This window comes from Aptenodytes patagonicus, chromosome 11 (assembly GCF_965638725.1).
Source record: "Aptenodytes patagonicus chromosome 11, bAptPat1.pri.cur, whole genome shotgun sequence".
NCBI lineage: Eukaryota > Metazoa > Chordata > Aves > Sphenisciformes > Spheniscidae > Aptenodytes > Aptenodytes patagonicus.
In genome coordinates, this window is record NC_134959.1 from 20236888 (window position 1) to 20259593 (window position 22706).

Sequence of the window (22706 nt, forward strand, 5' to 3'; positions counted from 1 at the left end):
CCGTGGGCAGGGACATCTTCAACTAGATCAGGCTGCTCAGAGCCCCGTCCAACCTGACCTTGAACGTTTCCAGGGATGGGGCATCCACCACCTCTCTGGGCAACCTGGGCCAGTGTTTCGCCACCCTCAGCATAAAACATTTCTTCCCTATATCTAGTCTAAACCTGCCCCCTTTTAGTTTAAAGCCATTCCCCCTTGTCCTGTCGCAACAGGCCCTGCTAAAAAGTTTGCTGCCATCTTTTTTTATAAGCCCCCTTAAGTACTGATAGGCTGCAATAAGGTGTCCCCGAAGCCTTCTCTTCTCCAGGCTGAACAACCCCAACTCTCTCAGCCTTTCTTCATAGCAGAGGTGTTCCATCCCTCTGGTCATTATTGTGGACCTCCTCTGGACCCGCTCCAACAGGTCCATGTCTTTTCTGTGCTGAGGGCTCCAGCACTAGACACGGTACTGCAGGTGGGGTCTCACCAGAGCAGAGTAGAGGGGCAGAATCACCTCCCTTGACCTGCTGGCCACATATGCTGGTGACAGTTATTCTCTGACAGTAGTTTTGGGTCAAAAAAGTTCATACAGTATTGAACTTATTTCTTGTGTCTGCCTATTGGCCTCTAGATGTATGTATGCAGATGAGATAGTGCAGAAAGAACAGCTAAAATATTAAATTGTTAGTGTCCATAATTTGTGTTCCATACAGCCACTTAATTTGTCTTAGCCTGTTTTTCCAAATGTAGTGTGTAGACAGAAACTGCTGAGATCAAGACCTCTCAAACGTGGTGTATAATGTTAAAACAATAAATCTGTTCAGCTGTCAATAAGTAGAAATTGGATGATTACGGTAGCTAAAAATGGCTTTATGAAATCCTGTCTGCTCCATAAAGTAATGGGAGCAAGTTGGTGCCCTGAATTACTGCTTAATTATTCTGATACGGTTCTAGGAAATGTGTTTCACCAAAGTGTACATTGCACAATGTTCCTGCATTTTAGATTTTGCCATTTTCTCCTTTTTTTTTTTTCCTTAATATAATATTGTACTGTTGCTGTGGTCTGCTATTAGGCAAAATAATGGAGCTGAAAAATGTCTTTGCCTAGTGTGTAACAGTTTCTGTATATTTTCCCAGGGAGGTATGGGAGCCGCACTGCTGTCTGATCCTGACAAAATAGAGTCTGTAAGTATCACCTTGTGGGTTTTGAACTGCCTTGGAAAGTATTATGTACTGTGCTCTACTGGAAGCAGGAATGAATGCCTAGAAGACAAATTTGTAAAAGCTAGAGTGGAATAATCAATTTTGAATACTGAAATTGAGGTTATGGATAAATAATCCTGACTTAGTTCTCATTGTCATTGTCTGGACTATAAAATTGCTACCTTCTTCCTTTTCAGTTTTAAAACTTCCACAATGTGGTGCTATATTTGCAGAGGGAGGAGTTTTACGTGCATATGTATGTAAATCTATATAAAACCCTATGTGAACCAGTATGAAAAAGGTTCATACATATGTATGTTTATATATCTATGTGTATATATATTCTTTGATATATATAAAAAAAACCTGTATGAACCTATATGAAAAAGATATATATATACACATCTATCTATATTACATATAGATAGATATGTAATATGGTTTTTTTATATATATATTTATCCCCGCCCCCCTCCCCAGGGACTTCTAAGCTTACTGAGATTAAACAGAGTCCAGACATTGCTCTGGGTTTCCAGGAACATTTTTAGCATATAGTTCTTTTATTTTCTTTCTGTTTAAAGACCTGATTCTTCACAGTTCAGATGAGTTGACTGTGAAGTTTGTCTTGCTTCCTCTTAGCTTTTAGTCGCTCACTATATCGTTCAGAGTTCCTGAGGGCAATTCTGGTTTACAATGCACCTCTCACTAGTAACTGAATCGTGGTACACAGTGGCAAATGTTTCAAGGTAGTTATTCTTTGTTTCTTGTACTATCAAAAGTATGCAGATCTGGACAAAACAAAAATACCAAAAGCATTGCTCTGCCTTTTTCCATATGGCTTTTGAATGTTCTTTGTTTTAAGGGTTCTTTGACGTAGGTCAGTCTTTTGAAGAGGCCAGACTCTCTTTGCTCATCTGCATGACTTTTTCTGGATGATAGCCAGTCTCTTTCTGATCCCTGCAGTTCATGCCTTTTCCTTCTGTCTAAAATGGATGTTGAGTCAGTCTGTCTTTTGTAAATCCTTCCTCTTATTGTGATAACACCATTCAGCTTTGTAGGCTAGTAGGACTTCTACAGTTTCAACAAGTTGATCCATTGCTTAGTTACTATTCTTTGTAAGCTCAGACACGAAAACAGGTTGTTCTGCGTCATTTATTTCATTCTCTGAGGACGTGCCATTAGAAGGGCATGTCATCAAAGTTATAACCATGACGGAGTGTTAGCCTTTTGCCAAATGTAAGAATCTCTTGGTGTCAAGAGCCACAGTGTTAGCCAAGCTGTATAAACTGACCATTCAGCAACTGGAAGCATTATTAATTGTGCCAAAGCAAGAATTTAAATGGAATAGACTGGACCTATTACTCTCTTTCATTAGCTGATGGGAAAAGCAAAAGTACAAGTGATCCAGTCTTGATCTCAAAACATTTTTAGAGGATGTTGGTATCAGTCTCAATTTTTCAAAAGAGAAAGCAGAACCAGGTAAGTGTTTTCTGCAGAAAGTCAGCTAACAATACAGGCAACAGAATCATAGAATCATAGAATCATTGAGGTTGGAAAAGACCTCTAAGATCGAGTCCAACCGTTGACCCAACACCACCATGTCCACTAAACCATGTCCCTCAGCGCCTCATCTACTCGTCTTTTAAATACTTCCAGGGATGGGGACTCCACCACTTCCCTGGGCAGCCTGTTCCAATGTTTCACCACTCTTTCAGTAAAGAAATTTTTCCTCGTGTCCAATCTAAACCTCCCCTGGCGCAACTTGAGGCCATTTCCTCTTGTCCTATCGCTTGTTACTTGGGAGAAGAAACCGACACCCACCTCGCTACAACCTCCTTTCTGGTAGTTGTAGAGAGCGATGAGGTCTCCCCTCAGCCTCCTTTTCTGCAGGCTAAACAACCCCAGTTCCCTCAGCCGCTCCTCATCAGACTTGTTCTCCAGACCCCTCACCAGCCTCGTTGCCCTTCTCTGGACACGCTCCAGCACCTCGACGTCCTTCTTGTAGTGAGGGGCCCAAAACTGAACACAGTATTCGAGGTGCGGCCTCACCAGTGCTGAGTACAGGGGCACGATCACTTCCCTACTCCTGCTGGCCACACCATTTCTGATACAGGCCAGGATGCCATTGGCCTTCTTGGCCGCCTGGGCACACTGCCGGCTCATGTTCAGCCGGCTGTCGACCAACACCCCCAGGTCCTTCTCTGCTGGGCAGCTTTCCAGCCACTCTTCCCCAAGCCTGTAGCGCTGCATGGGGTTGTTGTGGCCGAAGTGCAGGACCCGGCACTTGGCCTTGTTGAACCTCATACAGTTGGCCTGGGCCCATCGATCCAGCCTGTCCAGGTCCCTCTGCAGAGCCTTCCTACCCTCCAGCAGATCAACACTCCCGCCCAACTTGGTGTCGTCTGCAAACTTACTGAGGGTGCACTCAATCCCCTCATCCAGATCATCGATAAAGATATTGAACAAGACCGGCCCCAGTACTGAGCCCTGGGGAACACCGCTCGTGACCGGCCGCCAACTGGATTGAACTCCATTCACCACAACTCTCTGGGCCCGGCCGTCCAGCCAGTTTTTGACCCAGCGCAGAGTACATCTGTCTAAGCCGTGAGCCGCCAGCTTCTCTAGGAGAATGCTGTGGGAGACAGTGTCAAAGGCCTTGCTGAAGTCCAGGTAGACCACATCCACAGCCTTTCCCTCCTCCACTAGATGGGTCACCTGGTCATAGAAGGAGATCAGGTTGGTCAAGCAAACTGGAACCAGAACAAGCAAACTGGAACTGGAACCAGAACCCAATTTGTTGAGACCTGTATGGTGTTCCATGAATTAGGTAAGGTGGGTGATACTATCCAGAATTAAATTGTAATTTATGAAGCATGAGGTGATGAAGACTGAAAGAAAAAAATTTAGGAGTGGGAATTGAGAGGAAAATACTTAACAGGCTAGAAGTAAATCAGCTTCCCTTCCCCTCTACAACCATTACATTTTGTTTTGATCTTCAGAAGAGCAGGAAACTTGATATTCAAAAATTTGGAATTGTTCTTTTCAATTGAAGATGTTAATAGGCAGCAGAATCTTAGGCATGAAAATTACTCTTAGCCAACTGCAAAGGGGTAAGTAAACTTATAGCCTGCAAAAGACATCTGAAATTACAGCTCCAAATCAGGCTTTGATTAATCAATTGATTAAAAAGTGTAGGATTTGGTTCTCACATTGGAATCCTTAATGAGGCTGACAATGAAAACTTACAGGGTTTGCTTATGATGCTCTTGTAAGAAAAATATTACAGTGATGATGTTTGGAAAATGTCATTTCAGTTTGATTTATATGCAAAAATAATACAAATTAAAAATGCTAGAGAGGGGGTTTTAGATCATTTTCTTGGATCTTACTGTTTTATTTGAGAGAACACTACTGAGGAAAGATTTAAGTAGACAGTGCAAGGTGACATTAATTACTTGCCAGCTGTTCTAAGAACTTGTGAGTGCTGGCAATAACAGCTCATTTCTGTATTGGGAACGTAATAAGTGCAGTAACGTTAAACAAAATTCAAGTTTCATAGTATACACAACTCTGAAAGAAATCATTTACCTGCAGTTCCAGCCATTTTATACGAGGGAAGTGCAGAATAACATGCATGATAATATCTCAAAAAAAAAAAAAGTTGAAAAACAAGTATTTTTCTAATAACAATCAGGATCAGCTGGTTTCCACTCTTTTATTTAGAGAGCTGCTGGATTTCTGGTACTATTTATTGTCTAGTCATACAGTGATTTAAACATGATAGGCCATTACATGGCCCTTTTAAGTATGGTCTGTTGGACTTAAATTCAGCCTGTGAAAAGGAGATTCTTTCCGTAGCTCAGTTCTTAAATGGTTAAGCTAACTGCTGCTCATTTGTCTGCTTATTCTGTTTGTTTTAATGAATAAAATATGCTTTGTGTTAAGTGTGGAATTCAGTTTACAATTTTTGTTTTCTTTTAGAAGATTCAATGATGTTGTTGCTTGATATTTTCCTCTCTTTTTTTTCCATTTTGAAGGCTTTCTTCTCTTTAAAAAAAAAAAAAAATCTCTTTTTAGGGTATACTTACATTTAGTTTTCCTAAGAAAACCACAACTCAAATACGAGAAGACTGAAAATAGTTGCATGAAAATGAAAAACCTGTGCACTATATTTTGAAATGATCAGAGTTTACTGGTCACCTCATATTAAAAGCAGTGTTGAAACTCCAGCAGCAGTTAATTGCTTTGTAAAAGTCCAGTTAAAAATCAAAAAAGAAATAGAAATAAAACTGGCTTAGACTAGAAATAGGTTTGTATATCTATCGGATAAAATTATATACTCAATTACAGACTGCATGTGTTTGTCTAGCATGTAAGATCCTTTATAGAGGAACAGTAACTAGTGTTACATTGTTCTAATTTCTTTTTATCTTCAAGAGAGAAAGGAGGAGAGCTTTATTAATGTCACTGTTGTGATCATGATTTTGTCTTTTTTTTTTTTTCCAGATACTGACTACCCTTGTTAAAGGGATTTGTAAACCAATAACCTGCAAAATCCGCATTTTGCCCTCAGTAAGAACATAAATCATTATGCTAAAGTGTTCAGTTGCTCTTGTTTAATTCTGTGATTTAAAATCCATTAGAATGTATGGCATTCTAACATACTGGCATTTTAGACCTGTTATTGTGAAATAGCACTTGGAATTATAATTTCTGTTTGGGATGCTGTCATGACCTGAAGGGTTATCTTATGTGCAGGTGTATAGGGATTATGATTGTGGGCTTGTTGGATTCCATGATACACAAGGACACAGCGTCTTTTATCCTCTAAATTTCTCAACTTTATTACAGATTACCACAAATAGCACAAAAATCACCATAGCAAATATACCTATGATGAATAAAGCAAGATATAGATATAGATATATCTGTCTCAAGCTATTACAAATTATTAGTAGCAACAATCAATAGTATAACAGCAATGATTAATATGGCAGCAATCAATTATAGCAATAATCAGTAACAGCAGCAACCAAGTAGGTAAATACTATTACAAGTTACTACAAACTTACCGCTAGTGAAGCAAACTTATCAATAATATAACAGCAGATATGCTTATGATAGATTACTTACATGCGCATATATATGTGTATGTTCATAGTAATAATACCAGTATCAAGTGTATTAGATCTCAGAAGGGGGCCAAACCATCCCAGACAGAAGGACAAACTGATCCCAGAAGGGCACCCAACCATCCCAGAAGCAGGAAGACAAACTGAACCAACCCCAAAAGTAGGCCCAGAAGGGGACCAATAAAATAACAGACAGAAACTCACTCCAAAGATGATCTGTCATGGAGTTTGGAGTCAGCCAGGCATCCCTGGCAAGAGTCTAAGATCTCGTAGAAAGTTCATGCGGAAGTTCAACCTGTTTAGGAAAAGGAAAAGTATGTGCAGCATGGGAAGCTCTCAGAGAGAGAAGCTCCATTCTGGATAAAAAATAAGTCATTTTTATGTCGGAGACATAAGAGAGTGTAGGACACCACCCCTCGAGCAGCCAGTAGATGCTGTTAATTCCTGTTTTTCACCTGGGGCAACCAATAGATGATTGTTTTCTGTTCTTTCAGACCAATTTTTTTTTTCCAGACTTTTCCTGTTCTTGCAGTTAGAACAGCCAATGGCAGTTACAGAGTCTTTCTTTCTCAGGATGTTTCCCCCTTTTTCCAGACTATTTTTTACCTTTTCAGATTATAAGTTGCTGATATGGTTCCTTGGTTTTATGCTTATCAATGGTATCTCAGGATGTTGCTGGTTTCTAGGTACCCAGCTGCACTTACCAGGGATGCTGCTGGTTCACAGGCCTAGTTCCCAGGCTAGCGGTTTTCAGGCTGGCAGGCATTTTCTCTCTCAGTATTTTTCACAAGATATTTTTTTCTGTTCAGTAATTTTTCCCTGCCAATCAGGTCGCCTTTCTGGCTGCTCACATCAGATGCCAAACTTTGTTTCTCCTCTCTAATTTAAAAAGTCAAGAAAATACTGTCGTGGTTTAACCCCAGTTGGCAACTAAGCCCCACACAGCCACTCGCTCACTCCCCCCCCCCGGTGGGGTGGGGAGAGAATCAGAAGGGTAAAAGTGAGAAAACTCGTGGGTTGAGATAAAGACAGTTTAATAGGTAAAGCAAAAGCCGCACACGCAAGCAAAGCAAAACAAGGAATTCATTGACTACTTCCCATCGGCAGGCAGATGCTCAGCCATCTCCAGGAAAGCAGGGCTCCATCACGTGTAACGGTGACTTGGGAAGACAAATGCCATCACTCCGAATGTCCCTCCCTTCCTTCTTCTTCTCCCAGCTTTATATGCTGAGCATGACGTCATATGGTGTGGGATATCCCTTGGGTCAGTTGGGGTCAGCTGTCCCGGCTGTGTCCCCTCCCAACCCCTTGTGCACCCCCAGCCTGCTCGCTGGTGGGATGGGGTGAGAAGCAGAAAAGGCCTCGACTCTGTGTAAGCACTGCTCAGCAGTAATGAAAACACCCCTGTGTTCTCAACACTGTTTCCAGCACAAATCCAAAACAGAGCCCCATACTAGCTACTGTGAAGAAAATTAACTCTACCCCAGCCAAAACCAGTACAAGGACTAAACATTAGATGTCTACACAAGGTTTTATTCCGTCGAACTCCAAATGTGGATACTTCTATTAAAGTATTTAGTCTGTTTATTGTAACCCACTGAGTTAATCCCAAAGCTTTTGCTGGTGGATAAGCACTAAATGAAAATAAAAAGGAAAAAACGCACTCTTATTTGGCGGTCTTCTAAAATGTGGAATTGACTGAGAGTAGTATCATGGGTACGTGAGCACAGTGTGATGAACTTTGAATTTCTTGACAGTCTGCTTGAAGTTTAAACTTCAAGAGGGGAAGACTAAGCCCTAATGTTATTTCTCCAACTTCCAACATTCATGTTAACAATGAAGTTTTCACTAATAAAATTGTGTTTACAAAAGAAACTGCCTGTGCTCTATAAACTACTTATATTCTACACTGCAAGGAAATTTTGCATTACTTGACTCCTGATTTACTGTACGTGCAATAACAGCAATAGATACTACAAATGGTACCCGAATTAAAAACAACTTCTGCAGCCTTTTTTAGAAACTCTTTGATAGATTGAAGCACTGAAATTGCTGGCTTATGCAAAGAGGTTCATAATCTTCTTTCTCAGAAGCAACATCTTCATTGCAATTAGAATGACTTTTTTTCTGGATAGATTCTTGGGTACAATCATTCATTTCAAAGAAGTTATGATAAGACTGTTATATTGCTAAAGCTGTTACATCTTGTTTTTTCAGTATTTGTCTAAAATTTAACTATTAAGAATGTAGTGAAAATACATAGGTTCTTTTTTCTTTTTTTACAGCTGATGTAGTTTCCTTATTGGATTTTTTTTTTTTCAGTTGAATTCCCTACGTATTTTTTAACCTCCAGGAGATGATGTGCCTTCTCTTTTAATGACTGATTATTTTGCTAATGTGTATTTAAATACCTGCCTAGATACCGTGATTGCATATGACCTAGATAGATATTGGATGAACTGTAACTGAGCTAGCTATTGTTCAAAAGTCATTTATTTGTGCATTTAAAATGATTAAATGAACAAATGAAGCCCGTGTGAAAAGAATCAGTAACTCTGTGTAAGATCATTTTAGCTCTGAAGTATTAAATCAAAGAACTGGCACCTCTCTTTTTTATTTTCTACAACTATCCTAGAGCCTCTTCCTTTTTGTTTCAAGCTGCTTTTGCATTACATGTCATCCATCAGAACAGCAGGTGAGCTTCTCTCTCTGTGTCCATGCCAGCTGGTAGATATTGCATTTTTCAAAGCCTGAATGTGCTATATTTGTGATGAGCCACACATCATTCTCCAGCTTTTGAAAAGAAAATTTGCCTTATCTTTTTTTCATTCTCCCTTTCCCCAAAGCTGCATAAGACAGGCTAATTCAGCAGTGCACCAAATTTCTTTCTGCCTTTTAACAGCATCTTACCTCTTTGAAGATATACTGGGAGCTTCCCCTTTTTCTCATGTATCTTTTGATTCACTGGTCATGTACGAATAGCATTAGAATTTTTTAGATACTAGTTAACTTTTTTAAGACACATCTGAGAGGAATATTTATAAATGTGCGATTGCATGTTATGTTGATTTCAGAAGGCATCCTCTTATTAAGATGCATTTTAATTACAATTTACAGAGTAGTCGTTAGAGACGACTTGCTAGTCAAGTGTTTTATATCATTTTCAAATGACAGTCTAAAAACCTGTTGGAAAATATTCTACTACAGAGTATTGTGTTACCTGGTTTGAGAAAGTTTGCGATCTATAGTCTCAAGGAAGTATTGGAAATAGATTCTTATTTTTGCCATAATATGTAGTTCTTTAATTGAAGTACCTATTAATTGGTTATGCACGTTGGGAGTTACTGTTGAAATACAAGAGTCGTATCCCTCTTGATGAAAGAAAAGACTTCCAACATTTGTTTGTACAATTGATCACATGAGAGTTATTCCTTTTTCTTTGAACTAAAATCATGTCATTCTCTCTTATCACTCAGGTTGAGGATACTGTGAATCTGGTAAAGAGAATAGAAAAAACTGGTATTGCTGCCATTGCAGTCCATGGAAGGTAAATCGATTTTAGGCAAGAGAGACTTAGATTTTTTTAGTTTGCTGGTGAATGTAGCACAGTACGATATGACTAGAGTATACTCTACATGAAATACGTGGTTCTGATTTCAACTGTTAACTAAATCGGTGGTGTAGAAAATCAGGCCAGTGGTTAGGGAATTGAACCGCTTGCTGCTATTTGTCTAAAATTTTTGTCTCAAAGACCAAGTAAAGCTAAAATTATCTTGCATACTCTGCATCTAAAAAACGCTGCTTATCTGGATATAGAATTACAGTAACAATGTTTTAAAATATATTTGATATTAATTAATTCTCTTATGTTAAAAAAAAAAAGGAAAATTACATCATATATAAAATAAATAAGCGGAAATAAGTATGTCCTAATAATCCTTGAGGCATGTCTGCTGTGATCCAGATATCTACAAATTCCATAGGAAGTCTTTGGTCTTGTCTTTTGTTTGTTTGTTTGTTGGAAAGGAAGAAGGAGGAGAGGCCCCAGCACCCTGTCCACTGTGATGTGATCAAAGCCATATCTGAAGCGGTCTCCATTCCAGTAATAGCAAAGTAAGTTGGACTGATTAACTTGTTATTGCAAGATGCCTGTACCTAACTTAAGATTTGCAAGTGCAGAAAGAAGATCCTTCATGTAGGGCGAATACAGTGTTACCTGTTACCAAAGATCAAATCTGAATAGAGGTAGCAGTCTCAGAAGTTGGCCGTAGGAAATATCACCATACCTCAGTTTTTAGTTCAAAAATTCCATGTATTTTTCAAAAAGTATTGCTTTTGTGTGTCACAGTCTATCCTATGCAAGTTGTTTCTGATTGCATCCAGCAGTTGAATTCTCTATGCTTTTAAGCCCTGTGCAGTGACTGTTTATAACCCTACCACTGTGTATCTTGGACACTTGCACACTAGAGATCACCTTTCCCACTGCTCAAAAATAGTGTTATGTTCTGTGGCCTCACATTTTCCCTAAGACCTCCTTAGTCTCCAGACATACGGACACGATCCCACTGAATCTGTCTGCTTGTATTGATAGATCCTTCAGTAACTCTGTGATAGTAAAATAAGAAACTCAGTCTTGGAAAAGTTTAGCTACAAACAGGTAAGTTTTCAGAGCAATTTTGGAGGTAATGAAAAGTATCAAACTGTCCTGAATTGTATCTGATCTGCCTGACCAACTTCTTTAGATGTTTCACTTCTTTACAAGTGGCAGTAGAATATCCTTGGCCAGAGAAGCAGTGTCCTTAAATGAAGTCCTCTCTTCATTGATTCTTGAGTTTTCATGGAGAAGCTGCATCTCTGCAAACCGTATACTTGGATCAGGAATTTGAGAACTGTTTTCCAGTTCACATTTCTATGTAGAAAATACATTGAAAGTCACAGTTTTTGCAGTTAGAAAACCTGTTTCTGTACTGGACAAAGGAAATACTCCATGCTGATAATCTTTGTTGATCCACTTTTCAGTGGTTCACCCCCTTTCTAGTTTTCAGAATAATTTTTTCAACAGTATGGAATTAAAAAGCCAAGCAAAATTCACATTGTGCATTGCCATGAAGCCTTTGTTTGCCTAGGTAAAAGATGAGGCTAACAATTTTTCTTAGGTTTTATGCATGTCGCAGAAATGTCAGCTCTCTTTGAGTACTTTCTATGATGTAGAAGTATGCAATTAAGATACAAAAATATCAGAGGTTTATTGTTGATAAATTGCTTCTAATTAATCCCTATATCAATTTACTTCTTTGGAAGTGTCCCAGCATGCTGAACTAACCTTAACAATCCTTTTTTTTTTTTTTTTTGCGTTTTCTCTGAAAAGGAGAAATCCACTTAGTGAAACTTTTCCGTCTCTAAAGAAATGTAAATGTGCAACTTGAAATCCTGCTTATTAAATATATTTGATCCATGACACTTGATCCCTGCTGTAACTTATTTGGCTAGTATTTTGAGAATTTTAACCACTTGTACCTCAAGCTTGGTCAGGAAATATACAGGAGTGAATAAAAGGAAGTAGACTGGTGCTAAAAAAGGCAAGAAAACTTCAGTTGGTAATATGATTTCTAGAATGGTACTGTGTTTATGGAATAATCTTTCATAAGTGCAGGAAGCTTGCTTGTGCTGTCTTCACAATATAAATGTCTGGTTTTAAAGTAATTTATCATTCTCTAGTTTTTATTTTGAATTTGACAGTGTTTTTACTTTTGAAGGGATAAAGTTCCTACTCTTACTTTATAGTTCAAAAGTCCAACTTTTATTTTACATTTAAAAGATGTGAAGGGAAACTTTAAGAGAACAAAAAGGTATTTTAAGTGTTCTTTTTGCTTACTAACACGTCTGACTTGCTGCCTTGAAAGCAGAGGCAGTACAATAGAAGCAGTGCAACCTTCTTTTAACTTTAAAGTGCTTTGTGACTGATCCGGAAGTACTACTTGTAGTTACTCTCCATATGTTCGTGCCAGAGTGAAAATGGAATGATGCTGTCCATACTTGACTTGTTTTCAGTATCACTTGTGCCGACACAATTAGTATGCAGTTGAAGGTTCCAGAACTAGCAATTACAAGGTATCATTTTTCAAACAATAGGGAAGTGATTCTTTGTGAGCCTTATCTATTAAGAACTGTGTGAAAGCACACAGTTTGTGTAAAACACAAACTATATTCTCTCTTCATAAAGTCTTCTATTTTTAAGAGAAGTATGCAGATAATTAAAAATATTATATATAATCAGTGTTGTAATGAGCCATTGCTAATAAAACTCTCAGACCTGTTTATTCTCTTAGATTTGAGATAGTATCCTAAATAGACTCTGCCACCATTAATAATGTAATACCACATTGAAAATACAAGGCTGTGTTAAAGTACAAGTAATAGCAAATAAAACTTTCATGATTATAACAGTGATGTTAATTTTTAGTGGAGGATCTCATGACTTCATCAAAGAATATGCGGACATTGAGACCTTCCAGAAAGCAACAGCTGCCTCATCAGTAATGATAGCTCGTGCTGCCATGTGGAACCCGTCTATCTTCAGAAAAGAAGGTCTTTTCCCCTTGAAGGAAGTCATGCAAGGTTACATCAAATATGTATGTTTTTTGGAAGATCTTACTTGTAGTTAACATTGTTTAGAATTGTTAATCCAAATCTTACTACAGTATTTTAACTCCTCTGAATTTCAAAGACTTAGGCTCTGGGGATATTTTAACATACTGCATATGACATGAGTCTTGCAAATCTACCACTGCTTCCTCTGTTTTATTTTGTTCAGAAAAAAATTTTCAGAAATCTGTATTCAGAAAACAGTTTTTCCTGATTGTTCTTTTCTTACATACCATGCTTTTTAGCCCTAGTTTCTTGGGAACATTTATGAGGCTTACAAGACTATCTAAAAATTTCTGGGAATTTGAAAAGCTAACGATATGTAAGCTGACTCTCTTGATGTTACAATAGTACAAATAATATTGTAACAAATCAGAAAAGTGAAGGAATATTAAATACTCAGTTACTGCTAGATTCATTTTTTGAAATTAATTGCTTTTCACAAATACTGTCAAGAATTTTTAACAGCAGGGAAGCAAAGGGAATGATTTGCCAATTAAGTAATGCTGTAGATCTATAGCTCCATTAGCTGAGTCATCTATAAAGTTTTATCTATTATTCAAAATACACAATTTTAATGGCATAATAGGAAATCAATCAGAAATCTGTGGCTTTGATCATGTCATCAATTCAAAATTCTTTGGTTTTTGAAAATTTGGACTGCCATTGACTAGTTAAAATATCACTGCATCGCTAGTTAGTTATGTAAACTGGTCAACTCTTTCTTCATAATTATATGAATAAGTTGAACTTCTGTTCATGAAAGCATGCCAAAATAATCAGATTATACTCGCATTCATGAGTAGTCTTGAATATGTTATCGAGAAAACTGTACATTGTGGTTTGCCATTCAAAAAGGATTTTGAAATTCATCAAGAGACATAAGCAGTATAGAAGACAAATTTGTTCGGTATGTTTTTATATATTTTGTCTCTCTCCTCCAGGCAGTGAGATACGATAATCACTATACCAACACAAAATATTGTTTGTGTCAGATGTTAAGAGAACAGTTGGAAACTACTCAGGGTAAGAAGCTGCATGCTGCGCAGTCCACACAGGAGATTTGGTAAGCATGTACTTCAGAAATAGGAATTGTACTCTTTGTCAAACTTGCAAACCACTTCTCTGTCTGTAGCACTGCCTGGCATTTCATACCTTCAGAAGAAGTTGCAAAAGAACCCCACAAACAAACAAACAAACAAACCCCAAACCACCCAGTTAGTGAGATGTGGAATAATACAGTAAACTTTTCTGGGTTTCCTCCGTGCTCAGGTGTTAAAGCTTTAACCCTAAAACTGTCTATATATTCGGTATACTAATTTGCGTGGTGCTTTACTGAGTGACGGGCATTTATCCAATATTTGCATTAACTGATTAAGAAAAGTTTCAGCATTCTGTAGTGGTAGTCTGGAGGTTAATAGTGTGGAGCTTGTCTTGTTCCAGAGATATTTATTCATTTTAACTGTCCCTTTTGCATCTGGGGTTTTTAATGTTACTGGAATTTTTATGACAAGATATCTGTTTTAAATGAACACTTGGAGATAAACTCAAAACAATGTATGAAGGTCACCTGTATGATACGTGAATGTATTTCTTTTGTGCTGCTTTTCATACCTGAAATATGCTAATGAACGATGACAACCTTTTTGAGGAAATATAGTAGCTTTAATGAATCTCTTCCTCCTGGACATCTGAAACAGTCTGGGTGAAATTTCTCAAAGGGGGAGACAGAAAAGGAGGAAGGAAAAGTTTGAGAGAAACCATAAAATAGACACGTGATTAAAGAATTCACACAGACTGGAGGGGAATTCATGTTTGGACCCATCCCAAACTGAACAAAATAAAGGTCTGAGCTCGCATGTGTCATATCCATGTTGTGTGCTATAATTATCCTTCTGATGGAATGGAGGGAAAGAGTCTCTTTGTTTTTATAAAATAAACAGTCTGAAACTGTTTGTTACCTTACATGTATGAAAATGGGTAGAAATGTTGAAAGCTTGAAATATTTTGCAAATGGAGTTATTGTTTTCTAGCAAGCCCTAATCAGCATTCTGTTCATGTTCAAAATGAATGGAAATGCCTGCAATCCTTTTGCCAGTTTATTGCGATTTACCAATTTTGGCTCTCTATAGACGCTGCTGTCCACGATTATTACATTACAATACAATGAGGGGAATTTGCATTTTATATATAAAAGGAGCTAGCCTTCATTAATCATAAAGGAGCAGTGGAATCCATGAACAACATTTACACTTTGCAAGTTACTTTTCACTTTTGCAATGTAAATAGTTGAACAATTTTTAGTATAGTAACTTACTATCTGTTTTGCTTACAGTTTTCCAATTTGGTTAGAAGAGAGATAGTATAGATTGAAACTGAAACAATCTTTTACAACTTCAAATGAATCTTAGCCAAAAGGGTGGTGATGTTCTCTACTGAACGAATAGTAATGCCTGGTATGTAAAGAAAAGAAATTGTAAGAGTCAAGCCTTTAAACAAGTAATTAGAAGAGTCACAGTTTATACACATAAACACTGGATAGAGATCTAGTGTAAAACTTTTGATTTTATGTGCTATGCCTAACAATTCTTTAGGGGCTTCCAAAATTGAACGTAATCAGTTTTTGTACGTGTGATGCAATACCAATTTCAAAATTGGCTTAAGCAGTGTGTGTGCATGAGAGAGGGACAAAGAGAAAGCCACTTGATAATTTATAAAACCACTTTCTATCAGCAGACTCAGTCTTTTAACCAATGTTCTAAACAGCCTCTCTAACGTCCAGATAACTGAAGAATGTTCAGTTATTTAAAATGCACCTATACATCTTCAGACAAAAATGTTACTTAATACTGCTGCCTCCTGGTGATGATGGTATGTTACAGCCATTCGAGGTTTTAACCTCAGTACTGAATGCAAGAGAACAAGCTGCTGCATTTCAGACAAAAAAATTTACATAACAGTACATAATAAGTTTTCTTCTCTTAGAAGCATGTTAGCATTATTCAGCTTTATTGCTTTTCCACTTAGAGCATTGGAGATGGCTTTGTGGCCAGAATTCATTTTGTCATTGAACAGCCTCATACCAATGAGCATTCTCATAACAGTCAGAAAGTAAAAGTTTTCTTAGCTGCAGGTTTTATTGTGGTTATCATCTGCAGAAAATGAATAGTCTCAGTTTTTCAAAGTAGATGCAGCCTGCCATGGATCTGAAATTTAGAAGGATTTGAGGCTCTTGCCTTTGACCCAAATCCTAGTTGCTTTCTCCATTGTATTGGGGCTTGTGAATAATACTCTGAAGTCAGAAAATCTGAGATTTTGAGGTGTTTGGATGTTATAGTGTTTATTGCTTATAGTATTTTGAAATACTCAAATTAGAAGAAGAATTTATTTCCTACTTTTCACTCATATTGCCCTGGTGGAGCTGATGCACCAGTAGTCACTCGGACTTTGATGAGTGCTTTGATGATGCTGATTCATCCACCTGCAAGTTATTAATTGAGCTAATAACTTGAACATAGCAGGACCTGTATTTCTGATTGATTCTGCCTGGACTTTCAGGCTGCAAATTGAATAGATAGTACTGGAAATGAGAACATTCTTTTTCTACTTGTAGCTCAATAGCGTCTGATAAGAATTGAAGGAGAAACAATATGATGTCTCTGTGCAGAATATAGCCACACTGTCACGTGATTCTCTGTACATATATACTCTGTTTAAACACAATTGATTTCTAGACTTACTTTTCTCTATCATAATGTGATGCAAAAATTTATAAGCTGATCTCTAATACAAAGGAACTCTGTTTGAATAGTGAAGTCTTTGAAATGGCTGACTTCTATGAAGAAACAACAGGTATTTTCGAAGCAAAGAAAACATCTTTAGAAACTGAGACACAAGATGAAGATGACCAAATGGAAGATCCAGATGTAATAAAAATGGCTGTTAGATTTGACAAGTAAGCATGCAAATTAAGTTTTTCACTATTTTGCATCTGTAAATAAAAACTGTGAATTTGACAGTGCCTTACAGTTTTTTGAAAATAATAATTTGCATAACAGCGCTTACTGAGTGAATTTTTATGAAGCAATTTGTGTACATCATTACATAATTACTAGCATCACCACTCTTCCTGTGCTATTTGGATGTTGTAAGATGTTTTTTAGTTCCAGGCTTCCTGAGACTGCTTAATTCTCTCAGATAACTTACTAGTATAAGTAGTGCTGAGTGATTTTTAAAAAAATCCAAACATCTGTACATAGAAGTGTACAAAGATATAGAGTTCAGTTATTTTTGGTGAAATTTAACTAAAACACAGCAGTTTTTCTATAAAAAGTCCTGCACAAATTTTGTAATATTCCTTTCTAAGCAGATAACATATGTGCTTATCTGCAGTCTTCTAAACGTGTTCCACTCATAAGGTATTCCTTGAAAAACTAATTCATGGAGTTATGCACAATATTATTTTAAGTAACCTTTGACTATAATCTGTGAAACCTATAGAATTGCTGTTACTTTCCATGTTATAGCCATTTGCTATTTTTGCTATGTTTGCTATTAAGTTTGTCAAACAGCTCAAGAAGAGTGTGATATAAAATGGTCCTCAAATCCAGTCATAATGCTTTAATATTTACAGGATATATTACCTGACTCCTTGAGGACTGAATACAGTGGTTTTACAGTATTTCTTTTTTCTGCCAAGTACAAGGGGCTGTAATTCCACGTCAGTAACTGAATCAATGCCTACCTTTCATACTCTTTTTTATTTGATAACTCCACTGTCTCATTACAGAAGCAGTTTCTTTTCTTTCTTCTAGTGTTTAATCTTATATTGTTGCTTATAATAAGCAGTGCCAAACTGTATCTCTTATTCTGTGTCATATATTTAGTTAAATCTCCTTTCTAGTAAGTATCTTTTCTCTAGTTGTATTATACCAGGATGTGAATGTTTGGGAAGAATTAATAGAAAAGTTTAGATTTTATTTTAGATGTTATGTCAGACATATTACTTGAATTATCTAATAAAGAAGCAGCATTTTTCTCATAACTTGAGCTGTAAAATTAAACCACAAAGAATAACTGGTAGAAGCAATATAATAAGCAGCACTATCTGTTTTAAAATAGATCTGTTTAGTAAGTAAACTCTGTGCACAGTTGTTGACCACAAATTTTTCTGTCTAGGCGAGAATATCCACCACAGATTACTCCAAAAATGTATCTTCTGGAATGGTGTAGGAAAGAAAAGCATCCTCAGCCTGTTTATGAAACTGTGAGTTAATGAAGAAACGCTTTCAAACCTCTTCTTCTGCCTTGTCTATGAAATGAAGTATTTAGGGCTCAAGGTAGTGAGAAATTCAGCTTCCTAGTCTGGCATAGCTCTTGAGTAAGCAGCTTCAGAAATGGTAATACACATATGTATGAAAATAGCAGCTTATTTTATTAGAAAATAAAAATTTAAAAGTCAGACCTTCAGTCTGGTTTTGATTCAAGTGTGAAAGAAGTTGCTGTAACTACAGGTCATTACATAGGAGTCCATGACTGACTGACTTTTACTTCTTCTGTTAAGTAAAGAATTTGGATTCAGAATGTTTTCTCTGTTGTTGCACACTGTTATAGGTAGGAACTATACTGGACAGGAGCAACTGCCTGGTTTGATGGGGACATTATTTGATTTTTTTTGTAAAGCAAAAATATTTGCAGTTTGGACAATTTCTTCTTCTTTTTTAATCTTAAATATGCAAAGTTAAATTTGTGGTGTGAATTACAGTAATTTTAAAGGTGTTACTTGATTGTGGTGTAAGGACAAGAATAACAACCTTGACAATGTTGTTTGTTCTGTAAATTACATGACTGTTTTTTGACATTCCCCTTCCTTTTAATTCTTTTTTTCTCCAGGTTCAAAGACCACTGGATAGATTATTCTGTTCAGTAGTGACAGTAGCTGAGCAAAAATACAGATCAACTCTGTGGTAAGCTATCCTTAATGTTTTTTGCAGCTGTATTGTAATCGTTTCTGAAATGTTGCTTAAAACTTGCAATGAAAGGGTACTCCACTTTATTCCAGTTGACTTTAATAAAGTCCAGTTGACTTTAATAAAGTCAACTAGAAGATACCTTCTAAAGCTACCTCTGGGAGGGAGAAAGGGTTAAAAATTTCTGAGAATTGAATGTGACAAGAGGAAGTAATCTTTAACGTAATCAAGTAAACCATTAGGGATTTTAATTCACTTAGTACATTAGTCCACAAATTGTATTGGAAGGGGAGCAAATAGGTGACCTGATTCACTTGTGTCTGAAGAGTTCAGAAACTAACCAAGGAAGGCAGAGGGGAACGTTGGAGGAGGTAATGTCTTCAGCCACTACAGCAGATCCGTTCTCAATAACAAGTCAGGATTAAGTGTCTATATACAGTGAAGCAGAGGACAGTTAGTGGCTTCTCAGAGATCACAGTTAATCAACAGTTACATCCAGGGCTGCTCTAAAGTTTCATGATGGTATTTTATACAATCATCTATTAACACTGGAGTTGACTTCAGGCATTTGCACCTAAGTTGAACTTGATTTAACGGCAAAGCTAGAGCTCAGCATTGAACATTTTAAAGAGGACAAATGCACACAACAATTACTGGTGTTTGCAGCATTTCCTGTTCAAAGACTTTAGGAACTTAAGCTCAGCTGATATGAAACTTTGAGAAGAAAATGTTTTCAAATATTGAATTTCACAAATGTATAATCTGCAGTCCCTCTCAGGGAAATGACAGAATTTTTATTATTATGGAACAGTTCCTGCTTTTGTCAGCATCAATGAATTTGTACGCCTACCAGTGATTATATTTGGGACTGAGTGTCTTTCAAGAAAGTGATCCTTCAAAACTCAGTTTTGTTTAGTGGTCACATTTGTAAATGTTAACTTTCTGAGGATTGCAGCCACTTGGGCCAAACACACGTTGACTTCATACCTTTGAAATGAAGAGTGTTTGAGACACAAGACCTGATAGAAGCAGATTTTCTAGGAATATTACATCAGAAGTGATGCATCAACATTGACACCTGGCAAGATTCAAATAATTTCTGGAACTGACCTGTTTTGTTCTTCTGCTGTGAGATGACTACAAATGCTGTTTATTTCATGATGTTGCATCAGAGACAGGAAATTGATTGTCTTTTGGCAGTGTAGAGACTTCAGTTTCTACTTTTACCTGTGCTCTGTCTGCTTGCTCTTCAGGGACAAGTCAAAGAAACTAGCAGAACAGGCTGCAGCTATTGTCTGTCTGAGAACATTGGGTGTCCGAGAGGGAAAGCTGTGTGAGGGAGAAAATCACCTGATTAACAAACGCAAGAGGGAAGACCAGGAGCGCTTGTATAACAGAGACCACGGAGAAGATCTTGCTGAGCCTTCCCATAAAAAAGCTAATTTTATTGAAGAAACTTCTGACATGAATGTGCCTAGGATGCCACGATAGCATGGAAATTAGAGGTTTCACGCCTATGCAGCTACAAATTAGCTCCTATTTGTATATCTTGCTGTTCGCATTTCATTTGGGTTCTCTCGGAGACTGATAAATTCCCCAGTTGTGAAAAATGCCAATGAGATGTTTACTGTTCAGCACTCACTGTCTCTATGGTGCCTTTCAGACAGGATAGATTAGCAACTTGATTTTAAAGAACATTGAGCAGATTATCCCAAATAATAAATTTTTTAAAATATCAGATATTTTCAAAGCAATTTTGTCATTGGTTTTATTACTTATTTTTTATTGTTAAGAAGTCTACAGTGTGCTGGTAAGAGATGTATGAATACATCATCCATAAGCAGATGGATTCATTATGGAACTATGTAGTTAATCAGAAAAATTAATGTAGGAAAATATTAGTAGCTAAGTAGACATGGTTTTGTCAAATAAGTTTTATGCATGTCTTGCAAGCTTTATTTACACCCGTCATATATCAAGAAAAAGTTTTTTGCAGAGAGAAGGACTTAAAAATTATAACACTAAGCATGAAAATAACATTCTTTCATAATTTCTACTACATTTTACCCTCCAGAAATATGACAGTAAGAATTAACCATCCTTTCCTGGTTTTAGGTATTACAATTGTGCCTTTCCAATAAGGAATTGGAGCCAAACCTGGTAGCCATGAATTTGGTGAATGAAGGCATGTTGAGCTGTTTTGTTCTTTTGAACTTGGAAGTTCTAGTAAATGTCGACATGTATATTACTTGTAATAATGGGCATCCAAATATGGCCTTATGTGTTTGTTCTTGAAATGTGACCTAGTTTGCCTCAGTATTTAGCTGTTAGTGATACTGGTGGTCTTAATCAAAGGCACATGTTCTCTTCTTAGTTTGCCATCATCATAACTTCCTATTAAAGTAAACTATAAGTACATGCTATATGCCAAGAGAGGATACAGACCCAGTCTGATTTCATGGCAATCCAGCTGAGCTTGTCTGATTTAAATTAGAGTTTTGAATCCCCAGAAGAATGTCTTCATGGATTAAGAGAATTCAGGGATTTCAGTTATTAACGGGTTATTGAAATGGTGGTTTAGTTTCCCTCAACAGGGTGAGGGATCTTCAGATTATCAGTTCTGGTCTGAAAACAAAATGACAGGGATATCATGCCATGATCTCTAAAGTATTTTGTATAAAGAACATACAAGATATAATTCATTTGGATGTAGTTCATAAATAGTCTCCCTATTTAAAAATATGAATCTTTTTCCTCGAGTGATAGTGCCGGCATTAAACCATTCTTTTACAACAGAAGAACAATGTCTCACCAGATAGTGTTCAGACTTGTGAAATTAAATAGATGTGTATTCATATTTAAAATGTCTGTTGTTTACATCAGAGTAATTTATAGTAAGTCTATACAGTCTAAGAAGAAGAAAGTTTTTCTTGCTCATTTTGTACATTGCAGTAAATGCAGTTAAATATACTTACATTTGATATAACTTTAGTGCTAGAATTTTACTCCTAAGCAGCAAAAGAATTTGCAGTGTTAATCAGAAATTTCAGAAGTAGACAGTTTCCTATTGTGAGTGCTATCTGGGTATCTTGTTTTTGTCAGGACTATTTGGAGCCATCATAGAATAATAGAGGAAAAGTTGTTCTTAGGTCCTGCTAGCAGTGTGGCTTGCAAGGTCTAATATCACAGAATCGTAGAATGTTTGAGCTTGGAAGGGACCTCTGGAGATCATGAGGTCCAACCCCCCTGCTCAAAGCAGGGTCGACTAGAGCAAGTTTCCCAGGACTGTGTCTAGCTGGGTTTCGTGTACCTCCAAGGATTGAGACTCCATGACCTTTCTTGGCAACCTGTTCCAGTGTTTGATCACCCTTACGGTAGAAAAGTGGGGTTTTTTTCTTCTTGTGTCTACATGGAATATCCTGTATTTCAATTTGTGCCCATTGTCTCTTGTCCTGCCACTTAGAAGAATCTGGCTTCATTTCTTGTCATCATCGTCTGTCTAAAATTAAAATTGAATCTTTGGATAAACCCCAGTTATTATAGGTGGTGGTGCCTAAATACAGCGCGGACTTGTATGGCAGCAATTACTATGGGTTGGTGGAAATTAGAGTGGACTGGGACCAATTTATAGATAAGCAAACCACGGGGAGCATTTAATTTCTGTCTTGGCTCATAGAAAAGCCCAAAAGAAAAATCACTCAGGAGAAAGTCTGCCACAGCTGATATGGACCTCTTTCAGAAAAGAGAGAGAATCATTCAGTATAGGAGTCAAGGCCTT

General features: G+C 37.2%; 1 protein-coding gene across 1 annotated transcript in view; it reads left to right on the forward strand.

Moving 5' to 3' along the window:
- Nucleotides 1-20663, forward strand: part of DUS2 (dihydrouridine synthase 2) — a 29839-nt gene extending 9176 nt beyond the window's left edge. The window contains exons 6-15 of the mRNA XM_076349329.1: nucleotides 1117-1164; nucleotides 5689-5754; nucleotides 9791-9861; nucleotides 10341-10427; nucleotides 12778-12946; nucleotides 13904-14025; nucleotides 16771-16914; nucleotides 18138-18225; nucleotides 18852-18925; nucleotides 20182-20663. Coding sequence (XP_076205444.1) covers nucleotides 1117-1164; nucleotides 5689-5754; nucleotides 9791-9861; nucleotides 10341-10427; nucleotides 12778-12946; nucleotides 13904-14025; nucleotides 16771-16914; nucleotides 18138-18225; nucleotides 18852-18925; nucleotides 20182-20419 — 1107 coding nt within the window. The 3' untranslated portion in view covers nucleotides 20420-20663. The remainder of the gene's footprint in view (nucleotides 1-1116; nucleotides 1165-5688; nucleotides 5755-9790; nucleotides 9862-10340; nucleotides 10428-12777; nucleotides 12947-13903; nucleotides 14026-16770; nucleotides 16915-18137; nucleotides 18226-18851; nucleotides 18926-20181) is intronic.
- Nucleotides 20664-22706: the final 2043 nt, after the last annotated feature.